Source organism: Actinia tenebrosa, unplaced genomic scaffold (assembly GCF_029948245.1).
Source record: "Actinia tenebrosa isolate PJP-AT-01 unplaced genomic scaffold, QUT_ActTen_1.0 PGA_scaffold14__42_contigs__length_11649687, whole genome shotgun sequence".
Lineage (NCBI taxonomy): Eukaryota > Metazoa > Cnidaria > Anthozoa > Actiniaria > Actiniidae > Actinia > Actinia tenebrosa.
Genome location: NW_028292574.1, coordinates 11,117,823 through 11,139,236, shown reverse-complemented (window position 1 = coordinate 11,139,236; position 21,414 = coordinate 11,117,823). Strand labels below are relative to the sequence as shown.

General features: G+C 36.8%; 6 protein-coding genes across 6 annotated transcripts in view; 3 read left to right on the top strand and 3 right to left on the bottom strand.

Annotated features, from left to right (window-relative positions):
* Nucleotides 1-317: 317 nt before the first annotated feature.
* On the bottom strand, nt 318-1,736 carry LOC116305244 (MKRN2 opposite strand protein). Its single transcript, XM_031715104.2, has 4 exons — nt 1,446-1,736; nt 1,301-1,350; nt 821-971; nt 318-577 (listed from the first exon to the last, which is right to left on the bottom strand). The coding sequence occupies exons 1-4, from the start codon at nt 1,670-1,672 to the stop codon at nt 361-363; spliced, it is 645 nt and encodes a 214-aa protein (XP_031570964.2). The 5' UTR covers nt 1,673-1,736; the 3' UTR covers nt 318-360.
* An 85-nt stretch (nt 1,737-1,821) lies between these two features.
* Nucleotides 1,822-5,061, top strand: LOC116305243 (uncharacterized). The gene is made up of 7 exons (XM_031715103.2): nt 1,822-2,040; nt 2,399-2,439; nt 2,890-2,948; nt 3,174-3,293; nt 3,876-3,947; nt 4,217-4,303; nt 4,724-5,061. Exons 1-7 carry the CDS (start codon nt 1,865-1,867, stop codon nt 4,940-4,942), a joined length of 774 nt encoding a protein of 257 aa, XP_031570963.2. The 5' UTR covers nt 1,822-1,864; the 3' UTR covers nt 4,943-5,061.
* LOC116305246 (transmembrane protein 107) lies at nt 5,001-7,032 on the bottom strand. Its single transcript, XM_031715105.2, has 5 exons — nt 6,851-7,032; nt 6,706-6,773; nt 6,482-6,582; nt 5,634-5,730; nt 5,001-5,170 (listed from the first exon to the last, which is right to left on the bottom strand). The coding sequence occupies exons 1-5, from the start codon at nt 6,932-6,934 to the stop codon at nt 5,104-5,106; spliced, it is 417 nt and encodes a 138-aa protein (XP_031570965.1). The 5' UTR covers nt 6,935-7,032; the 3' UTR covers nt 5,001-5,103.
* A 581-nt stretch (nt 7,033-7,613) lies between these two features.
* Nucleotides 7,614-10,651, top strand: LOC116305240 (uncharacterized). Its single transcript, XM_031715100.2, has 3 exons — nt 7,614-8,811; nt 9,225-9,438; nt 9,517-10,651. Exons 1-3 carry the CDS (start codon nt 8,026-8,028, stop codon nt 10,203-10,205), a joined length of 1,689 nt encoding a protein of 562 aa, XP_031570960.1. The 5' UTR covers nt 7,614-8,025; the 3' UTR covers nt 10,206-10,651.
* LOC116305242 (melanopsin-like) lies at nt 10,461-16,362 on the bottom strand. The gene is made up of 2 exons (XM_031715102.2): nt 16,294-16,362; nt 10,461-12,006 (listed from the first exon to the last, which is right to left on the bottom strand). The coding sequence occupies exon 2, from the start codon at nt 11,808-11,810 to the stop codon at nt 10,710-10,712; it is 1,101 nt and encodes a 366-aa protein (XP_031570962.1). The 5' UTR covers nt 11,811-12,006; nt 16,294-16,362; the 3' UTR covers nt 10,461-10,709.
* A 3,524-nt stretch (nt 16,363-19,886) lies between these two features.
* Nucleotides 19,887-21,414, top strand: part of LOC116305239 (endothelin-converting enzyme homolog) — a 19,510-nt gene continuing 17,982 nt past the window's right edge. The window contains exon 1 of the mRNA XM_089029800.1: nt 19,887-20,319. Coding sequence (XP_088885926.1) covers nt 19,965-20,319 — 355 coding nt within the window. The 5' untranslated portion in view covers nt 19,887-19,964. The remainder of the gene's footprint in view (nt 20,320-21,414) is intronic.

The window sequence follows — 21,414 nt, the reverse complement described above, 5'->3', positions numbered from 1 at the left end:
AATTCTTGTTGAAAATATATACAATAACCATATGTAATAAATATATAAGCTTGTAATTTGGTATTTTTTTAAACAGTAATGATAAATGGGTAAATTTGACACCGTGAAAAGATGAAAAAACTTACTGACGTTTCGGACGCTAGTCCTTCGTCGAAGTATTTTTTTAAACATAAGTGCGACTCGCGAAGTTTGATGCCACATTCGCCGACTAGCATTTCAACAACTGTCAATCAAAGAACTGAAAAAGATACTGAATACTTGAATTTCCGGTTGATCAGTAGTTCCAATCTTGGTAGTATGAGAGGAAACAAAGCTCATTCTTGGTTAACTGAGTAACTTTAATTTATGAAGGATTTCTTCCTATTTGAGGACTTTCTGCTGAACAACTGTTCCCTTGGTATCAATATTTCTAAACAAGTCAATGTATTTAGCTATTCTAGTTGTCACTGGTATTATGTAAAGTCTACAAAACTCCTCTTTATCATATTCCTTATAATCCTGATTACAGTTTTGGTTTTGAATGTTACTAAGCATTTTCAGAACGTAGGTATAACAGTTATATGAATCTTCATCGTATCTAAATGAAGAGAAAGAGAGAGAAAAACACTATTATTACTATTTTTAGCAAGTAATTCTCAATCTTTATTTTGGTAGCCTTGGAGCAACCTATTGATGGCAAGGGGTTTGGGGAGAGCTGGGTCATTCTCTCTCCCCAGATTACCCCCAATCTTTCAAGGGGTTCAGGAAGGGAGGTTAGAGGGTCCACTTTAAGTACCTATAGTTAATATCACTGATCAAGTGAACGAATAGTACAGCATACCTTGCTAATGTCCAGCAATCTGAATGACAGCTTGCGTCAAGGACAGAATCCCAAATCCCTGCTTCATGACATGTTATGTCTAGTCTTGCACATTGATCCCAGTTATTGTCATCCATCACCAACCCCCTCTCGTCATAATTATATATGAATCCTTTATGAAATAAACAAAATAGATTGGTTAGATATATAATAATAAAAATATTAATATAAAAATTATAATAATGATACTCATGATGGTGATGATGATGATGCTGGTAAATGATCGATGATGATGTTTATAAAAATTAGTGTGATGATGATGATGATGATGATGATGATAGAAATGCATGATGGTATCCTTATCAATGCAGACAATGAAAATGGCTGATCCAGATGATGATGATGACATTGAAGATTATGAATATTGTTGATCTGTACAGTAATGATAATAATTGCCATTTCAGAACCCTCTAAATGAGGGAAAAAACTTGCAGCCATTACCTCTTGAATTAGCGATGCCGATATGAAGATTGTCCCCATTCACATAATCTCTGCCACAGGAAACCCAAAATACGACTATAAGTTAAGTTCATCAATAATTATCTCGAACAAATATACTAGCAGAAAGAGTATGTGTGTTCCATACCTTAAGAAATCTCCTTTAGTAGGTCTAATCAGTACAGAACATCGTGATGACGGATCATGACTTGACGAAAATGGACAAGGAAGACAAAATGGTGGAATAATAAGCTGACAGCTCTTTAGTTCTACACTGCATACAGGACAACGAGGTGGAAAATCGACGAAAAATATACTCAGGCTTGAACTACAGTGTTGCATGCACATGATCCTTTCCTTTTTAGAAGAAATCATTATATTCAAAGGCCGCAATTAAAAAAATTGTTTACAAAAAATTTGAAAAAATATATGTTTATAAATGAATTTCACCGCGAAGGACTGGGTACGAAATGACCACAAAGATCGCAGGCTCAACTAGAACTCATTCCTCCGCGGTCATTCTATATTTTCATCTTTTTTTTAACACGTGCAAATATATTGTCAAATATGCTGCAATTTTCCCGGAAATTTCTGACTTTTTCCGAGGTTTTTAAGCCCCTAAGTGAAGTCTGTTTAGCATGCAGGACAAGTCAGGTACTTTGTAGAAGGACTTTCTTGAAAAGAGCGTCAAAAGAAAAGAAAGAAGAAGATAAGTTGAAAAGAAAGGAAGAAAGGAGAGAATTGTAAGATCAATATTTCTAATCTAATCTAATGCATTTAACACTCCTGGGTGGACGGCATTATGTCTAACAGATTCTGCAACCCAATTGGGAAGGCAGCTGATAGATTAAAATAGATTTTTGACATTTAGAAGTTGATATTTGAGGAGGGAGGATAAACTGGATGTAAACCCTTGAAGCACAGGGGAGAACCAACAAACAGCTCAACTCACACCAAGATGGGCAGGGCTAGAACCCAGTAGTACTACAGGTCGTATAAGTATTGGACTGTATTTGAAAGATTCAAGAAAGTATTTGGGCTTCCTGTGTTTTTGTTTCAAGACTGCTTTGCTATAACCATTGGTATGTTCCATACTTTTAGGGTTGCTGAGATCACTAAGGGATATTTTTCAGACCTAAGAGGTGGGTAAAAGAAATAAGTTTGGCTTCATGAAATACAGACATGTACAGGAAAATAACATTTGGCCACCTCCCCAGTAAAATGTATAGCCTCCTGACCCTCCCCACCCATTGAAAATCACAACACCTCTCTTAGTTGGGGAGGTATGAATATTTTCTGAAACTACACAGTATACAATCCTCCTCAGATCTTTTCCACCCCTTGGAAATTCAAATCGCCCTCATGGGGGACATATGGATATTTTCTAGAACTACACAATAATGCTATAGTGCAAAATAATGCTACACTATCCTTCTCACACCCTCTCAACCCCTTGGAAATTCCAATCTTTCTCAATGCGGAAGGTATAGATATTATCTAGAATTATTATGATTAAAGATACTATGCTGATTAATCAATAGATCATGCTATTATATCAGAAAAAGCTCTTATCCTTTATTTGAATTCTCCAGAGTTTGGTCAAAGTGGTGGAAAAAGATTTTTTGCTGCTGAAAAATTAATAGATCAAGAGGTATATATATTTATTGTAATGTACCAATGCTCCCTAGAGAGTAGGTTTCTGGTAGAACGGGAGGCCAAACATGTGTGAAGCAAGGGAAGATATGAAAATAAAAGCACTGTGTTTATAAGGAATTATTGTGTTATTATTAGTTTAAGAAACAATACATTAAATTAAAATTTAGATTTTGTTAATGATATATACACTGTATTAAATACATTACTTTTTTCATTTTAGGATGCTGTCTCCTTCCCAGAATTGAATGCAAGAAACTTACACAAAAGAGATGTAAAGTTGAATGAAGAGTTTAATGATAGTGTTACGTTGGTGTTAATGTGGTTACGTGCTATTGGACAGGTAGAAACCTTTAATATTAGAAAGCCTACTGGTTTGTCCTTCCTATACATTTTTTCTTTTCTCTGTTATTGTTACTTTGGTGGAATGTGTATGTAGTTCAAGCTGGGGGTTGCTGGTTTGATTCCCAGCTGAGCCACATGTGAGTTGAGTTTGTTTGTGTGGCTTGCACTGCTATGGCACTGTCTCTCACCACTGTGGTTCACACCTACGATCACGATTTGATTCCCAGCTGAGCCACATATGTGAGTTGAGTTTGTTTGGGTGGCGTGACTTGCTACGGCACTGCCTCTCATCACTGTGTAGTTCATGCCTGAGGTTACAGTTCAATTTCCAGCAGAGCCACATATGTGAGTTAAGTTTTTTTAATATATTGCCACAAGGGATTTTCTCCAATTTTTCTGGTTTTCCTCGCTCCATAAAAAATCAACATCAAAGTTAGTGCCATCACTATATCCACATTACAGTACTGGAAGTAATGGTTATATAATACTTGTTTTATACATCATATATTGATGTTATGCACATGTTATTCTCTTGTTCCTGCTGCCTACTTATTTTGATAATTCCACATTTTACCAACAGAACATGTGTAGTAAATATCGAGAGCATTTCATGGACAATTTTCAACAGCATCCACATGTGAAATGCTTCGAGGTAAAAATAATTCTTTTAGCTTGAATTGAAAATTTCCCTTCAGTAACATATCGTGATACAAAGTTTCATCAAAGCTTAACCCATAGGACTTTAGTTGAATTTATTCTTTGATATTGTACAAGTACTTGCAATTTAATTGATCTCTTCACTCTTAATAATGAGTGAAGGCATCGAAACATCAAGAAAATCATTGTAGTAGCCTTGCCGTCACAAATTTTATAATTAAAACATACAAAGCTTTATTTAAAATAATGTGTTTTGTTTTCCAGGTTAATGTTGTTGATGGATTATTTTTCAAGTTGATGAAACCTTTCATAGAAAACAGTTTAAAACAGCAAATATCACCTGACAAACAGGCAAGTTCTGTAATCTAGGGTTCTGTTATACTGTGAAATAAGTTATCCATCATTAACAGAATATGATCCCTTGTACATCTTCTTTTGTCAGTTATTTAGCATCAATTCTTGGGGTGCATGTTACGTCATAGCCACCATGTTGGTTGATAGTAATAATGCATTCTTCATTAGCTTAGATCAACCAACATGGCGGTTGTTTCATTGTTATTTATATCTCAAGGGATTTTTAGTCTTGAAGGATAGTCTTCTTTACTTTGGGCTTAATGTTTTAGAGTATCATTTCTTTGTTGTAATAATGGTTGCACATAAGAAGACACATGAATATGGATGCCACTTAAACAAAGAATCTTATTTCTCAAGGGAATGACAGTGATCTGAAAGTAATATTTTTTATAATAATATTTTTTCCCTTCTTTCCAGGATCGTTATTTATGTTACTATGGTAACACAAAGTCAATAAAAGATACGTTAATAGAGAACGAGATAGTAGGTCACGCATTTCTTGTAGACAGGGCAGGAAAGGTTAGATGGAAAGCACATGGGAGACCAACGCAGGAAGAAATTGAATTTATGATCAGATGTACAGAAGAACTGATGAAGGAAAATGAAAAGTCTCTCAATCAAAAATACCAAAGATGAGCGATAGAATATGTTAGGTATTCCACTCTTCTGACAAAATGAAACATGTATGTCTAGATTTACTCTATTGCTACAATTCATTTTATTTTACCTAAAAATAAATTACAGATTATACATTATTTACATCAGAATGGACATTATCTAAAACCTAAGCTGCTTTTCTACTTGTCTGCTCTGAATCCAAGCACTCCTATCACAACACAGATCTCTATGAATGCTGGCAAGGCACTGCAACAAGACAAGAAGACAACCCCTAACATCAATGCAAATATCATTCTTTATATGTTACCAGTATTTTTATGGCTCCAGTTTGAAGGCAGGGGGAAAATGGAGGTTTTGAAAGAATGGCAAAATTATGGGAAATATTGCTAAATTATTCCACTATCCTTTTTTCTCATTCCATATACTGTATGAGATAAAACTAAACCTGTTTCATAAAGTGGTTCTATTTAACATGTGAAAAAATCAGAAGTTAATTGCAACCACTTTAAGTCAATATGTGTTGAAGTGGAGAGGGATAATTGTGTCAAAATTTATTGAATTCTTATCTAGGTTTCTTCATACTTGAGGAAGTATTTTGCTTTACATGTAAGCCTATTATTTTCAACATCTGTTTTTTTTTTGTTTTTTTTTGAATAGCTGAGTCTGTTCTGTGTTGAGATATTCAAAAAACCTAATCATAAGTACTTACCTGCAGAACCCAAAGACATACCAAAACTTATCACAGTCCCAAGAGTCTATAACGAACATGGATAATGATATTGCCGCACAGGCATGAGCGACGATTGCTGTAACCTAAATTAAGGCTAATGCATTGGTTTTTCAAAAATAATGGGTATAAAATTATTATATAAATGTGGCTTCTCACAGCATGCATATAGCAATGCATTCTGTAACCTTAATCTATATATAGAGCTTTTGCACATGATGTCACAGTGGCCATGTTGATGTGTGAAAACAATACATTTTCTATCATCCGGGAATTGAACTCTGTCTTTATGCAAAAACTGTGCAGAATGTTTCTAATTGTTTGGTACACCAATATGGCTGCCTTGTCATATGAGTGAAAACGCAAGCTTTTTTCTTTATTCTTTCCTTGGTGGGAAAGGGAGAGAGTAGGAGCAGTGAGATAAGCAGGGGCCAAAATGTTTGTAAATATAGTAGAGTCCCGTTATATTGAATCCCAGTCATTTCATGTACTAGAATTGCGACATATTTTACCATAGATATCTTACAGCCCTGCCAGGCTGTTATTAGGAACCTTTTCCCTGGCACCAAAAGGTTTAAGATAATGGTACTTCCCTGTAATAACTTGTGCAAAATTATTCCCACCAGCGAAAACTGTACCATGAATAGTTCCAAAATCAGTATCGTGGAGGGGGTGGGAGAGAGGCAGTTTTTCCCTCTTTTGCTTGCTTTTAGGGTGAACCGCAGTACTTGAAAATACTATACAAACAAAATGAATGTTCATTGGTTACATTCAATGAATTGATACACTGACATTATTTTTAATTATTGTATTTTGTTGGGCAAGGATACATAACATGGTTGCTGTGCTATTGAACATGGAAACCCCACCAATAAATCCACCAAACTCCAACACCAAGAAAGCAATGGTTAAAGATAATCCAACTATCAGCCTGGAAATAAAAGGAACATGCCATCAAGAAGGAAGGTAATCTTTAAGATATTTGAACATCAAATAAATGAGTATTAATAATGAACTTAATATAGCGATAAATATCTTGATCTAGTTGACGTACTCGGTGTTTTTGGAGTCATATTCGGTTTGAGTGTACTGCAGAGGTAAACAAGCCAGAACGTTGGTGTCCTGCGAGGAAACAGAAGTGAAATATTTTTAGTTTTTGGCAATGAAATTAGCTCGAGAATAAGCAGAAGTTTCTTTACTTTGGCCCAAAAGATCGTGATGGTTATGACGAAATGCGCGACAAGGCTTAGAAATCTTGCAGCCACGAAACTTCCAGAAAGCATTGTTTTTAAAATATCCAAGTAATAAATAATATGATCGAGGTATTTTAACGAGAAAAAAGCGAATTACGTTGTCTGTCAACTCAGTCCGCCATTTTGAAATTGTCAAGAACTGTGTAACCGCGCCTGTTGCTATGGTAACACCGCTGGTCACAATCTCATTTCTTCCATTTCCTCTTTTCCTCTTTCCATTTTTTCTTTGTTTAATTTTTAACATTTAGAATTTATATTCTTCAAATCAATTTTTTGTCATCTAACTCCCTTTTTTTTCCGAAAATCTTACATTTTGTGAGTTGATTCGGCGTAGCTTGTTCAATTAGTACTAAATGAAGTCTTCAAATATTCTTTAAATGTTCGTCTTCTTTTGATATATAATCAATGTATGTTTTTAAATATCATATAATATATATGAATTAAGCAGCCACATTAATTATCGCACTATTGACGGCTTTATTAAACTTTTATGGAGTCTGTCGTTCAAAATTCTTGGCTCACGCAAATGCAAACAAATGAATTTTTTGGCAATTTGCTTCATGCACTTCAGGGTTTTGTGTATCTATTTTTACCGTTTTTAAGCTTGCTCATTGGAAATTTAAGTCTAAACAGTCTTTTAACATAATGTTTTGAAAAATTGCCCAGTCGTCGAAAAACCCACAGAAACCCCAAACACTTTAAAATAACCAATGAAATACAGCAATACCAATCACTCAGTTGAACTATCACTAAGAAACTGGACGAATCTGTTAAGCGATGCATTTCTACCTGAGTAACGCCAAGCAAGAAAACTATTTGTGGAATTCAAGTGAACTGCAGTATGCAGTAGAAAATAGGTAAATAGCTTAGGTCCATCATCGAGAAATATCATCTTGGAAACCGAGCCGGAAATAACTTATATTTCGTACGTCTGATGAATCTTAATCGAGTTATCTGATTGAAAAAGCAGTTGATGTATTTATGTACAGACTTTGGAAACAATGAAAACAAGAGAAGATTTAAGGACGTTAGTTCATGGTATTTTTCAACCACGCTTGCCAACGCTGAGACCTCTAGCTTCAACCAAACACTAAACAAGTACGCCGACTTGAAAACGAGCCATGACAACCACGTCGAACAGCAAAGACGGTTCAAGTTTAACCGATGAACCAGGATTCTACACGACGACTATTTTTATTCTATTTTTCCTGTCGCTGATCATCGCGTTGGAAAATTTACTAGTCTTGATAAGCATTGGAATGTTCACTTTCAAAAAGTACTCCATAAATCCATTTATCTGTTCACTGTCTTTGGCCGATATTTTCCATTTTCTTGGCCCGGTTTTGATTTCTCTTCATATTTACATCTCCGACAGACCACAAGGATTGCAGCAACATTATTCTCTTTGTAAAATTCAAAGTTGGTTGACAGTTTTCTTACATATGACATCAATGTTGTCGATTGTGATGCTCGCGATAGACAGAAACCTTTTACTCACTAAACCAGTCTTTTATAAAAGAAAATGGAAGGGTTTATTGTTGGTTGTAGTCGTCATAACTTGTTGGATGCTGTCCGCCTTTTTATCTTCCTGGCAAATGCTCTCAGCGGAGGATGTCAAACCTACACTTTTCGCTCCCCATATTTATTGCCTTTTCACTCCGAGCAGCAGCTTTGCTATCAGTTTTGCTTCAATACATCTCTTCTTCGTGGTGGTGTGTGTGGTTAGTGTGATCTATACCACAAGTTCTTCCAGGAATTCTCTTTTTAGAGCTGAATATTCAAGTGCTACGGGAAAAATTAAGGTTGAAAATACAAGAAATCTTGTTCAAGAAGAATACACTCGTAAGATGACAAGGATGGTATCGATAGTGGTTTGTCTCTACTGTGCCTCACATCTTCCATGGATGGTGAGCTGATACTTCATAAATATGGATATACTACACCAAAAACTACTTTGTTTCTTTATAGCCGCCATGTTGGTTGTTCATTGCTTTCTTTTGTCAGATCGACCAACATGGCCACCACGTGCAATTTTAAGGGTTCATATCTTTAAGATCAAATTTAGCCTACATAGCGGCCCCAAACACACAAACAGAGGGCTGCTACACAGGCTAAATCAGATTTTACTTCTATATAAAAGTTAATTAAGGGGAGGAGAGGTTAGATGGATGGGATTATCTCCCTACCCCTCCCCCCTACTTTGGCTTAAATCAGTTAACGCAAACTGCAGCAACTTAAAGTATCAACATTCAACATGTTCGTAACAGTTCATTCTTGGCTCGTTTGCGCATGTCTAAGCTGTACCCATCTTCTTCTCTAGGTAGCAATATTTTTGGGTTACTTCAACGCGGTTACCTATCCACCAATATATGGTCTGCTGTCCCTGCAGTTCCCTATGGTCAGCGGTCTTTGTAACCCATTACTTTACGGCTTGATCTGGCCGCCATTCAGAAATGCTTACGTTAATGCTGTGAAAGCTCCAATGCGCATGTGCAAGAGGAACACTCGCAACACTCGTTCGCATAGCTTTCAAGGTAACGTAATTTTAATATTTTGGATGAATAAGATTTGCCTTTGATATAATAATGTCATTCGATTTTTCTTTCGTTTAGATTCAAGCTTGAGCCGCAGTCACAGGTTTTGGTCAGCGGAAGGATTCAACTCAGTAACCGCTGACCAGCAAGGCAACTCACTTCAAGTCTTATTTGGTCCCAGTTCTCACTCCAACCAACCAATCAACTTCATGCCAGAAGAGCTCCGCATATTTGAGAATGAGGGACTGACTGCGGACTCTATAAGCCTTGAGATTGTTGGCAAAGGCGGCACTCATAATGTCACAAGTGACGTCACTCGTGGCAATAATATCAGCACAGCTGCAACTAATATAGCACTGGACGCTAGTGGTCAGTTTCAGAGTATTCTCGACTTAATTGAAGAAAAGACTGAAGGCAAATCTAGAGCGCATTGCTCGTCCAAAAAAGGAAAAAGTCAATCAATTGACTCGAGGGACAGCAGCGGGTACTGGTCAGCGGACAAAAGCAACACGCATGCGCCTTCACAGAACGGAAGAAGTAGTTCTTCTACTGACGGTGCAGTGGATGTCGAAGACACTTATTCTTGGGAACAGGATCGACAAGAGACTATTCGTTCAAGCATCGCTGGGTGTGTCTGTATTGGCAAGTCTAAACGTTACGTTATTGACAATAACAGAAATCGACACCTGAACTATGCGGTTGCTAGGGATGTCACAGAGATACGTGACCCTAGTAACGAAGCAGGGGTTATAATGAACGGGAAATAATGGAACTCAATTATAATAATTTTTTTATTAATTGAATTATAGTAAACTGCATGGGGTTTTAATATGATTGGAATTAATTTACTAATATTTTACTCTTAGTGCGAAACCAGTTTCAGAAGACAACCATGCAAATTAAACGTATCACTTTCCTTGGAATTGGAATTCTCACTCCAAATAAGACACCATATGCCTGACTCGTAACTACAGAGGTATCTGGGAAATATTGAAAATCAAACACAACTGACAAAGCACGAGTCAAAGTTGGTCACGTGTTTAATATTAGCAAGATTGCGAATATAGCGAATATGGATATTTTCAAACGCCATTACTAGCGGCAAATACCGGGACTAATATCCGGTTTGTAAATGACTTGATATTCACATACATATTACTTATTATTTAAAGTTATTTTCTATTAATTAATACAGAATATTTGATAATGATCAGTAAGAATCTCTTACTTTCTTTCTTTCTTAAACCTGATTGAATAATTTGAAACTTGTTTTATTCGTTTTGAAAGCAACCTGTTATTCCTCTATAAATCTGTTTAGCTAGTTTTCTGAAGGCTTTGCTCTTTATGCAAAACACAAACGGATTTACGACACTTGTCAATGAAATTGAAAATGTTGAAAACAACCGCATTGAACGAGTGATAGATGAAGAGGAAAACACGAAAAAACCAACAATAAAAGTTGGCAAGTAACAAAATCCAAACAAACAAATGATGATAAATATAATGGCGGTTATTTGAATTTCGTTTGATCTTGATGCCAGATTTTGATTGGCTTGTGATGGATTACTCTCACCGTTTACATTCTCTTCATTATGCTCTGGCTCCTGATTGGCTACTGGTGCTCCTATATCCTGATTGGCTGGTGCCCCTGGCCCTTGATTGGCAACAGGCTGTCTAGCGCTCTGATTGGCTACAGCGTCAGGATTTTGAGCACCGAGTTTTTTGATACGTTTTAGGGTGGAAAAGATTTTAGCGTAACAAAATATGATAATGAACATGTTAACAAGCAGGAATAGAAATAGAAACGTATTGAATGAAGGGCTCGCGATAGGGTCCGTCACACAGATCGCATAATCAGCCAAAAACACGTATCTACTCCAACCAATCAGAGGAGGAGTAGCGAAAGAAAATGACGTCACCCATATACCTATCACTAAGGCAACGGTTTTGCGCCTTCCGAAGATCTTCCGATGGAAATGAGGTTTCGACAGCAGTGTGTACCTATTGACACTAACTACTGTTAATGTGCAGAGGGTGCAGGAGTAAAGAACATACGACATGTACGCCTGAAACTGACACATGACGTCACCCATGATCCACCTCCCTGTCGCTATGGTAACCAGTACTAGTGGGAATCCCAAGACTGCAGACGTGACGTCTGTCATAGCTAGATTGATAAGTAGTATGTTGGAACTCTTTTTGAATCCTCCCTCTTTGTATACGACAATCAATATCAGAATGTTGCCGAACAAGGCTAGTATAATGATGATGATGATTGAAAGTGATTCAAAGATCACTTCAAAGATAGGCCTAGGAGCGAGAACAAGAGAATAGGTGAAAAGATTCACGACACTAGAGTTTGTGTTGTTCATACTAATGTCAAACTTGTTCTTCACGCTGGTTTTTATGAAGTTGGGTCTTCAACTAGCTCTTTCTTCTTCATCAGACGCAGCCAGTTTCTAGTGCTTATCGTTAGAATAAAAAGAACACCGAGGCCGAGATGTAGCTTGGTCTGTAGTCTTCTGCTGGCCTTTCAGGAAGGATTTGACATTGTATCGTCTATTGCATCTAGTGAGAAATACAAGTGACAGCTGTTAGATATGGTAATCAATAACTGGACTACTTAGACGACACGGCCGCCATCTCGGATCACCGAAGGCATTATCGGGCGTCCAGGGGGCAAATAAAGCTTTGTTACAAGAGAATACAACGAAAGATGAATCGACCAACTTTACCCATAAAATATAGACAAATACTTGATATTTTCCGTTATCTTGGGAGTTACCCCCAGGCAAGATGGCCGCCGTATCGCTGAAGTAACCCATTGGGACTGCCGGTGTTGGTGTGTCTAATACGACAAGTGCCGAAGTGAATAAGAAAAGCGGACTTTAAGAAAGAATTGACCTTTTTCCCTTATACGTGAATTTTGGGATACGTAGAAAAAAGGAGAAAACGAAGAACAGCAGCCTGGGTTACGTTTTCAAATAATTAGAAGTCTTGGTGTTCATCATATCGTTCCAGCTACCAGCAAATTCAAATTCAACGAACGAATGAACAAATAAGCAAGTGAGAAAATAAATTACAAAAATGATAAAATTAGGAACGAGAGAGAAGAAGAAAGAAATAGAAATTGAAGAACGAAGTGGGAACCAACCTAAACTTTCCTGGTGCGCTTTGCTGAAAGACCACTTGAATTCTGTGGTACAAAATAACGGTCAACTCAATAACCATCTGCTACTGAAGTAGGGTTGCAGCCAACTGAGCCAGCGGCCTCGAACTGTTCCGCTTTTATTCGTCGATGAAGTCTTTTATATTTTGACAATTGTGCTGATCATGACCACTAATGGACGGATAGACTCCAAATGAATTCTATTTTGTGGTTTTGTTTGATTCAACGTGCTAAAACTATTAACAGGAAGCAAGATTTATTCCCAACACAATCACTGGATAATGATAATGAATACAAAAGGCAAGGAATTGCTTTTAAAAGCAGCAACTAAAAGCTAAAAATTTTTGATAAAATTCACAGGAGATAAAAGATTTGACTCGTAAAACGTACGAAAAATAATCGAAAAAAGGCGACGACTTTTTATCCGTCATTGACTGACGACAATAAAAACCATTTGAGACAACGACTACAGAATGATATATTTCTTTAAAGTTTCGAGTAACGATCTCCGGCCACGAAGTACTTAGCTCAATGAGCCGCCATACCTGATGGCCGTATATCAGGACTTAAATAGATTAAGGAGACATTGAAAAGGGGTTTGCAAATTAGTGTTACTCGTAGCAATTGGAAAAAAGGAAAGTATGTGAATTTAATAAGTGGATAACGAAAATCCCATCAAGATGTTAAATGAAACTATGATATAATTCTTTGAACTAGTTTTTTCTTGATATTTCAATGGGAAATTATTCTATTAATAAATTTTATTAATAGTCATTTCAGTACTCGAAGATCGCTTTGTAAACGAATCCTTAATTCATCAGATTTCTATGAAGCTCAAAGGTCGGCTGTGGGATTTAACGTAAAATACTTATTATGGCAATCGATTTTCTCGTCTCTTTTTTCAATCCTGACAGAATGAAACTAGCGATCTCACAAAAGAAACGTACAAAGCGATGTTTTAGTGATGACTGGCATGACATCACTGACTTCCTTAAAGATTCGCAAAATCATCAAAATCAAGAAAAAACTTTAAGTAGTATATATTAGAACCTCGAAGATTATTCCAGTGAAGTTTCTGCCGAATTAAATTTCGGACGATTTTCGTCCAAGTATGGCAGTCACTGATGAAAAGACGCACGCCTCGAAACATCTGATTTTTACTAGAAAGTTCAAGCACTTGTCATCATTTTTTATACATTATATTCAATTTAAAGATTCTACAGAAGGTGCCACACAATTCCTGCTAATAAGAAAATTAACGACTTTATTTATTCATCCGCTTTTCAAAATGCACGCCGATAAGTGGTCTAGCTTAATGGAGCTGTTATTCTATCTATAGCGCTGAGTGAGGGACTCAGCACGTAAATCATTGTCCAAATTGTCCAAATTTGTCCAATTTTAATGGTTCAGCTGAATCTTTTACTGGAATAACCCTTAAAGGTCTAATAATCACTGATTAAAATTATTTCTTGATATTCAACAGGAAAGTATTATATTTTTGCAAATTTTTATAGGAGCAGTGTGACGTCATTCACTCAACACTAAACATCGCTCCATACATTTCTTTATATTTTGTAATCGAAATATCCGCTAGTTTTATACTCAGTATTGAAGAAAAGATACCATAAAATGATTCTAACCATAAGTTATGTACGTTAAGTCCCTAAGCGGACCTTTGGGCTTAATAGAAATAAAGTAAAACATGAAGTTATTTACAAACAAGTGTATATGAAGCGATGTTTAGTGTTGAGTGTATGACGTCACAGACACCTATAGAAATTCGTAAAAATATAATACTTCCCATCCGAACAACAGAAAAAAACTTTAACCAGTGATTATCAGACCCTTATTCCATTGAAGTTTCAGCCGAATTAAATTTTTTAAGCTAGCGTGCTAGTCCCCCTTTAAATGCGTTTACTTTAAGAGAGAACTCTTTTTCATATTCAAGCAGTGAGCGGCAAAAACTATTTTCTTGAAGAAAGGCTGTTGTACAAGGCTAAAATCTTGTTATTCAGAAAGTTTAACTTGTTTGGAAGTGGAGATGACCGATGAAAGTGGAATCAAAGTGTTAACCCAAAGCAAAAATTTTATTCGAAAATGAGGTTTAGGCCTTCATTCGCTTATTTCCCATATATTTTCAATAAAAAAAACCTGACAAAGCAACATTCTAACAAAATGCAACAAAACATCTTTGTACAATTGAAAATACCGCTTCAAACAGGCATTTTATCATAGTACATCAGTTTCTAATTGTTTAAAAAAGGTTTTGAGTGTTAACCCAAAACGAAAATTGGGATCAAAACTCATACGAAAGTCTAGTTTTTGGCGCTTTTTGCCATTATTGCTTGTTATTGAAAAAATTTCCTCTTAATTGTAATCAGCCAAACTGCGTGAAAAATAGACAACAATATATGTATGTGGGAACTCCCAAGGCAGGTAAATTTTGTCATAAAGGACTAGTAGATAAATTAAGAGAAATATATAAATATTTGAACGAACAAGAGTCACCTTACTATGACCATTCTCAGTATACTTGATTGCACATTTTGAAATCGTTGAGCTGCGCCAACTATGTTTTTACAGTGATGATTAACGATAAACTCAGGTTATTTTAAAAAGAAATGAAATTTAGATACATATGAATTATCTTTAGTTCGTATTGGTGTGAAAATACCGACCGCATATTTTACATTAACTATATAACTTCAATAAATATACTTCTACTTGAGTTTGTATTAAAGTGCGTGAAACAACCTGAATGAACATAAGTGAACTAAATAATAATGAAGAACGCACTTTCTCGCTGTAAAGCTTTTAATTGCTGACCTATTCTCTGGTCCAAATGTTTGGAAAATGCTCACAAAAACCCTCTAAGATGAAGCAGAAAAGCTCCTCATTGAATCAACTTCTACCTGAAACAATGTAGTGAGCTTTGGACAACAAAATCCTCTCATTAAGAAAATGTTTTTAGAACTGCTTTTCTTTTGGACCAGGAAGTCGTTTTCCGTAAGAGTGATGTCAATAAAAGCTCTAATGTAGATGGTCCAGGTCATGTTTATCGAGGCTCTTACAGTGGTCGTCCAATTAAACGAACTCCCCTAATAATCAGTTTTAAATCGCGGTCCAATACATTTTCGGCCATAGTCAGGCATCAATTTTTTGAGATATCGTGACGGAGAACTCTTTCTAGCGGCTCAATTTGGAGGCCAAAACAATAGGTTATAATATAAGATGTTTTTGTTTTGTCCTCTAAATTGAACTTCTTTGACGTCACATGCAAGGGGTTTATATACGCGATACAAAAAATAGCGTACGAAGTAATAGTTTTGAACGCTGAACACTGAACGGAAAGAACTGAGAAGACAAGCATATATGCATAGGTTAATTGCTTGTCCCAAACGCAGCTGTATTCTATTGGGACATTTGCATCGCCGGTGCTGGTCTCTCTAATTCGATCAATTCGTTCTCATTTGGCGTAATTTTAAATCCTAAGACTACGAGAAAAAATTCTCCTTGAAATAAAAAATCTCATTTAATCTTCGACTCGACTGTCTCGACTGATTTGAACCTACCTGGTTAGCTTTTCGTCTTGAACGGGGTTTATTTTGCTTCGCTCAACCTAACACTCAAGCTAAACTCACCCAAACCACTGAATCTAGGGATTTTGAATAAAATAAAAGACTTACTTATTAAAAGACAAACTTTTCGTGGTCGGAAGTCTTTGATGTTCACCGTGTTACCAGCTGAGTTGACAGCATTCCCCGAAAGGAATTATCGGTCAACTATTTTTAGACTCTTCCACAGTCTCTCGCTCGTCCGTTCCGTCTCCACGCTTAGAGACGGTAACGGTACAATGACCGAAAGGACTTATGGGTCCCGAAAACTTGGACCCAGCGTGCTTTGGGAACCAAAATACTCGTCCACAGTCTCTCTCGTTTCAATATTTTCAAGATGGCGGCGAAAACGAGAGACTGTGGACGAGTATTTTGGTTCCCAAAGCACGCTGGGTCCAAGTTTTCGGGACCCATAAGTCCTTTCGGTCATTGTACCGTTATAGTCTCTAAGCGTGGAGACGGAACGGACGAGCGAGAAACTGTGGAAGAGTCTAAACTATTTTTGGTTAGGATTTTCCGAGCAGGGACTGAGTACGATACTTGAGGTCGACTAGCCGGTTTACGACGAATTCAAAGTATGAAGAATTCGTATTTCATGGGTTGTCTTGGCAGAATCATGGAAAATGCTTAACAAAATACAATTTTGAATCCTCAATTCTGATTGGTTTAAAAACAGTTTTATTCCAAAGTGTATCAGTATTTGGGACAAATGATAAATAGACTTCGTTATTAGAATGTATATTGTATAGTTTGATAAATTATTATTTTACTTCATGATAGTTTTGAAACTTAATAAAGATATTTATAACCAACGCGTGGTATCTAGGGTGCTAAATGGTACATTTTTCATCGCGCTGCTTAATGCCCCGTCCACACGTATATATCCGCAAACTTTTTTTACGGATACGGGTTGAGTCCACACGTGTCCTCAAATTTTTGTGGCCGTATCCGCAAATTCTACGAAAACGGACACGTGTGGACGGTGAAAGCGATTCGAATACGCTGCGTGTGGACGCGAACATTTTCGTATCCGCAAAAAATGTTTTGCGGATACAAAAATTTCCGGATACGTGTGGACGGGGCCTAAGGTATCTATTAAAGCGAGACAACTGGGTTAATACAATGTGCAAAACCTTGCAATCTGTATCACCAGCAAAAATAGATACTCTTAAATTATGCTCATCTAACCAATAGACTGTATTGTTTTTATTAGTGCTATAATAATAATAACTATGACCTTATACAAGATCGAGTCAAAGAAACGAAGGAATAAAGAAAAGGTTGATCCTCTTATCGTCTTGGTTCCTGCCCGCCCGCCGGCCATTCATCGAAGCCTACAAAAAGTAAGAAATTTGACTTTTTCACACATGCTTAATCTTATTAACTGTCATTGCATTACCATTGGTGAATAGATAATCACAAAATTAAAATGTTGAATGAAACGAGTGGGATGTAAGAAAGAGAGTATACACAAGGAAGAGTACCTGTTGCAATACATACGTCCGTCGCTTTTAAAGTTACTAAACCGTTTGCAGCTTGGTTACTTTGTGCCGAGCAAAACGGGTCTTGGCAGTTAGAAAAACAATTGATTTTATTTTTTTCAACTGTTTCGGTTAGGAATTTTTGAAAAAATGTCTAACTAAAAACGTCAGTCGTGTTCGAAGACCAGGCGGCCATTGGTTGCTAGGCAACTAGGTCAGACCTGTCGTTGTTATGGTTTCAAGGTGTAAACAAGATATATTCACCTGTTCGATGGAGAGGAAAAACTAGAAAGACCATACTTGATTTGATTTCTTACGATTTGCAATGAAGAGACAGCTTTTGCGTAGTATGCGAACACAACGATAAAAAGCCGGGTTTCATAAAATACAAAGTAAAGATTTTTTCAATAAGTTTGCTTTGTTTTTGTCTTGTAAAACAAAATTTTCAATGCTCGAAAAAAAAATCACACAAAATTCGTAACTGTGTCAATACTGCAGTTTTGTTAATATTGTTCGTAGTGTTGTAGTTTTGTTATTACCGGAATCCATTCCCATACATCAAAAAAATAAAAATGTGGTATTTTTCAGAGTCAGCATTTGAACCAGAATCGATAAACGTTCGTGATTTTCCGAACGGGCGCAACGTTATTTTCTATTAGCCCATGTCCATTTGATTGCTTAGCAAATAGCCTTATGAACAAATAAATTTTTTACAAATTTTCTTACGAATTTATCGCGCGCATAAAAATGTCAATTGAAAAAATAGATTGCGCGCGCATGATTTATGGATAGACTAATGACGTCACACACAATGCATAAAGTCAGCTTTTTCGTCAACCTCTCGTTATGCATGTCACTAAACATTAAAGTCTTCCTGATTTTGTTCTTGGGAGGAATTAGCATGGTATGAAGTTATCTATCTATCCACGAAGGATCGCTAGGGTATGACATTAACGATACCGAAGTCTTCCTAAAAAAATAACCTCCAGTTCAAAGTCACATGGGGATTTTTCCCGCGCTTGCAATACAATGGTAGATTTAGATTTTGTGTTGCATTGCCAGCGCAAACAAAAATTGCAGCCGGTATCATTTATAGCAACAACAACGGCAACGTTGAAGGAATTTCAACAATAAATATATGGCGACCTCTTAAAATTTGAAGAAAATTCACCTTCCCAGCCTTTCATGTGACACGTATTTTCCAATATCAATTCAGCTATATTGCAGCTACACAAGTAACTGAAAATCAATGTGTTTTTTTTGTAGATATTATCATAATTTAACATGCACACATCATGTGCAGAACTGTGCTGGTTCGCAGTCTTGGTATCCATGGTATTTATTCCACTTCATAATACGAAGTACATCGGCTTCAAAGACGAGAAAAGTAAAACAGAACATCAAAACCCACAAACCATAGCTGAAGGTAAGTCAGACCTAATACTGTAGTTTGGAATAATGAGTAGAAAGAAAAAGTAGATGCAAAGCTTGAATCAAGCTTAGCCGTTCGCGACTTAGATCAGCCCAGAGGTTGTTTCAGGGTTCTAGCTGTGAGTTAGCCGTGCCCTGACTTAGATCAGCCCAGAGGTTGTTTCAGGGTTCTATCTGTGAGCCATGAGTTAGCCGTGAGTTAGCCGTAAGTAAGCCATGAGTTAGTTTTTTCTTTTTTCTTTTTTTTTTTTTTTTGACGTTGTATCACTTAATAACCGTGATTCATCCAATCGATTAACAGCCTGCTTGTCTAATTCCCTCAACAAGTTCAATGTTTGTATGCACGACTTGTAAAATGATGACAGTCACAATAAAGCTGACTCACTGTTCATCCTGCCCGTGGTGGGTAGGGTCATGCTTGGATAACATCAAGGGGGGAGGGGACAGAAGGAAACACGTCATAGCGTTTATTCTCAAGTGTCACACGCGCATCATTATATTGACACTCATCCTGCCCGTGGCGGGTAGGGTCATGCTTGGATAACATCAAGGGGGGAGGGGACAGAAGGAAACACGTCATAGCGTTTATTCTCAAGTGTCACACGCGCATCATTATATTGACACTCATCCTGCCCGTGGTGGGTAGGGTCATGCTTGGATAACATCAAGGGGGGAGGGGACAGAAGGAAACACGTCATAGCGTTTATTCTCAAGCGTCACACGCGCATCATTATATCGACACTTATTCTAGCTAGTACCAGGATACTAGCGCGCTAGAGATCTTCAGTACTCACATTCCACTATCATAGCCGACGTAACGTAGATTTCACGATGTCTAGGAAGTATAAGATGGATCTTAACTCCAATGCTAACGGAGTAGAAATGAGTGATATAACTTCTTCGAGAGAAGCTTTGACGACTTATCGCGATGGTCGTAGTAAGACCACAACCATCTTGGTAGTCGTAGTCTTGATTCTTTTTGTGTTAGCGGCTGTGTTCATCGGCCTGTATACCTATGAGAAAGTGAACCAAACGAAAACCGTTCCAGCAGAAAAACTGAATCAAACGAAAACCGTTCCAGCAGAAAAACTGAATCAAACGAAAACCGATCCAGAAGAAAAACTGAATCAAACGAAAACCGAATCAGAAAAATGTGATACGAAGGGATGTGTGATTGTGTCTGCAGGTATGCTCTAGTTTAACTATCTATAGTAGTAAGCGCACTGCTAATGAGAACATTGAACAATGTTGTATATACCTAATGTGTAGCACTTACTCACAAATGCTACCAAGGAACAAAAAGACAAGGGCAATCATTTTGTTGAATCTTGGCATCTTGAGATAGTAGACAATTATCATTGTGCGATAAGAAGGTCGGAATGCTAGTTAAAGTACACACACTTAGGTTGCAATTAAAACCTATTTAGGGCCATCTGTAGCCTATTGACGTGAATTCTTCGCGCTCGTTGAAATAAAAGCATTAAAGGCAAAATTTTGGCTACTTCTCAAGAAAACAAACAAATCCTTTGAATTTCAGGCTCGTTTTTAGAATCGTAGTATAGTATTGAGTATCATATTACTCTAAAGGTCTGGAATATGTCAATGTTATTAGTATTGGAGCACAGACTTTGCAAAAGTAGATCTCTCCTGCTGTGAACAGACCCGGGAAACGACTAATGCGTCACTCAACAATTTAAAATAGATTAATGATATTAGAATAGATTAATAGTATTAGAATAATAATCTGTTGATAAGAGAGGTGGTAAATGTTCAGTGAAATTTCGAGTCTACGAATAATTAGAAACCATGTTTGCTGGCTTGTATCGTGAGTAAGATTGTCTAAAGCAAGTCGTAGTTGAGCTGCTAAAGGGCAGCGAATAAGAATTGCGAAATCGAAACTTTGCGCATACATTTTAAATATCAAAAAAAATTATTTTCGATGTTGAAGGCACGTTCAAACCCAACCTATCACTCGCGGCTATGCCTGGTAATTTACTAAGTGATAAGGTTGGCTAGTGTTTGTTTGTTCTACATAGTATGCCTCTGAAGAGCGATGAATTACAAATCATTGAACTGTTTTATTTTAAGCCCTTGTGAAAAATTGTTTGGTAACTACGCTTGGTCCTTTGATCTTCCTCTAGCTGTTAATTGAACTGGAATCTACTCGACCATCAAAGTATCAAGGAAAAACACTACTTCTTCAAATTGTTTTATCAAGGAACATTTTTGTGTTGTTAGTTATTTATCCTTTTTTCTTTGCGAGAACAAAGAAGATTCGGTA

What these genes read in the sequence shown, in the direction of transcription:
- LOC116305244 (XM_031715104.2), bottom strand. Translation starts at nt 1,672, where the DNA reads ATGATTTCTTCTAAAAAGGAAAGGATCATGTGCATGCAACACTGTAGT. An exon ending in ACTAAAGGAGATTTCTTAAG is followed by an intron (nt 1,351 to 1,445) that starts GTATGGAACACA and finishes TTCCTGTGGCAG; the next exon opens with AGATTATGTGAATGGGGACA. An exon ending in GATTGCTGGACATTAGCAAG is followed by an intron (nt 578 to 820) that starts GTATGCTGTACT and finishes CTCTTCATTTAG; the next exon opens with ATACGATGAAGATTCATATA.
- LOC116305243 (XM_031715103.2), top strand. Translation starts at nt 1,865, where the DNA reads ATGCTGCAATTTTCCCGGAAATTTCTGACTTTTTCCGAGGTTTTTAAG. An exon ending in AAAAATTAATAGATCAAGAG is followed by an intron (nt 2,949 to 3,173) that starts GTATATATATTT and finishes TTTTCATTTTAG; the next exon opens with GATGCTGTCTCCTTCCCAGA. An exon ending in CACATGTGAAATGCTTCGAG is followed by an intron (nt 3,948 to 4,216) that starts GTAAAAATAATT and finishes TTTGTTTTCCAG; the next exon opens with GTTAATGTTGTTGATGGATT.
- LOC116305246 (XM_031715105.2), bottom strand. Translation starts at nt 6,934, where the DNA reads ATGCTTTCTGGAAGTTTCGTGGCTGCAAGATTTCTAAGCCTTGTCGCG. An exon ending in TCACGATCTTTTGGGCCAAA is followed by an intron (nt 6,774 to 6,850) that starts GTAAAGAAACTT and finishes GTTTCCTCGCAG; the next exon opens with GACACCAACGTTCTGGCTTG. An exon ending in TAGCACAGCAACCATGTTAT is followed by an intron (nt 5,731 to 6,481) that starts GTATCCTTGCCC and finishes TTTAGGTTACAG; the next exon opens with CAATCGTCGCTCATGCCTGT.
- LOC116305240 (XM_031715100.2), top strand. Translation starts at nt 8,026, where the DNA reads ATGACAACCACGTCGAACAGCAAAGACGGTTCAAGTTTAACCGATGAA. An exon ending in CCTCACATCTTCCATGGATG is followed by an intron (nt 8,812 to 9,224) that starts GTGAGCTGATAC and finishes CTTCTTCTCTAG; the next exon opens with GTAGCAATATTTTTGGGTTA. An exon ending in TCGTTCGCATAGCTTTCAAG is followed by an intron (nt 9,439 to 9,516) that starts GTAACGTAATTT and finishes TCTTTCGTTTAG; the next exon opens with ATTCAAGCTTGAGCCGCAGT.
- LOC116305242 (XM_031715102.2), bottom strand. Translation starts at nt 11,810, where the DNA reads ATGAACAACACAAACTCTAGTGTCGTGAATCTTTTCACCTATTCTCTT.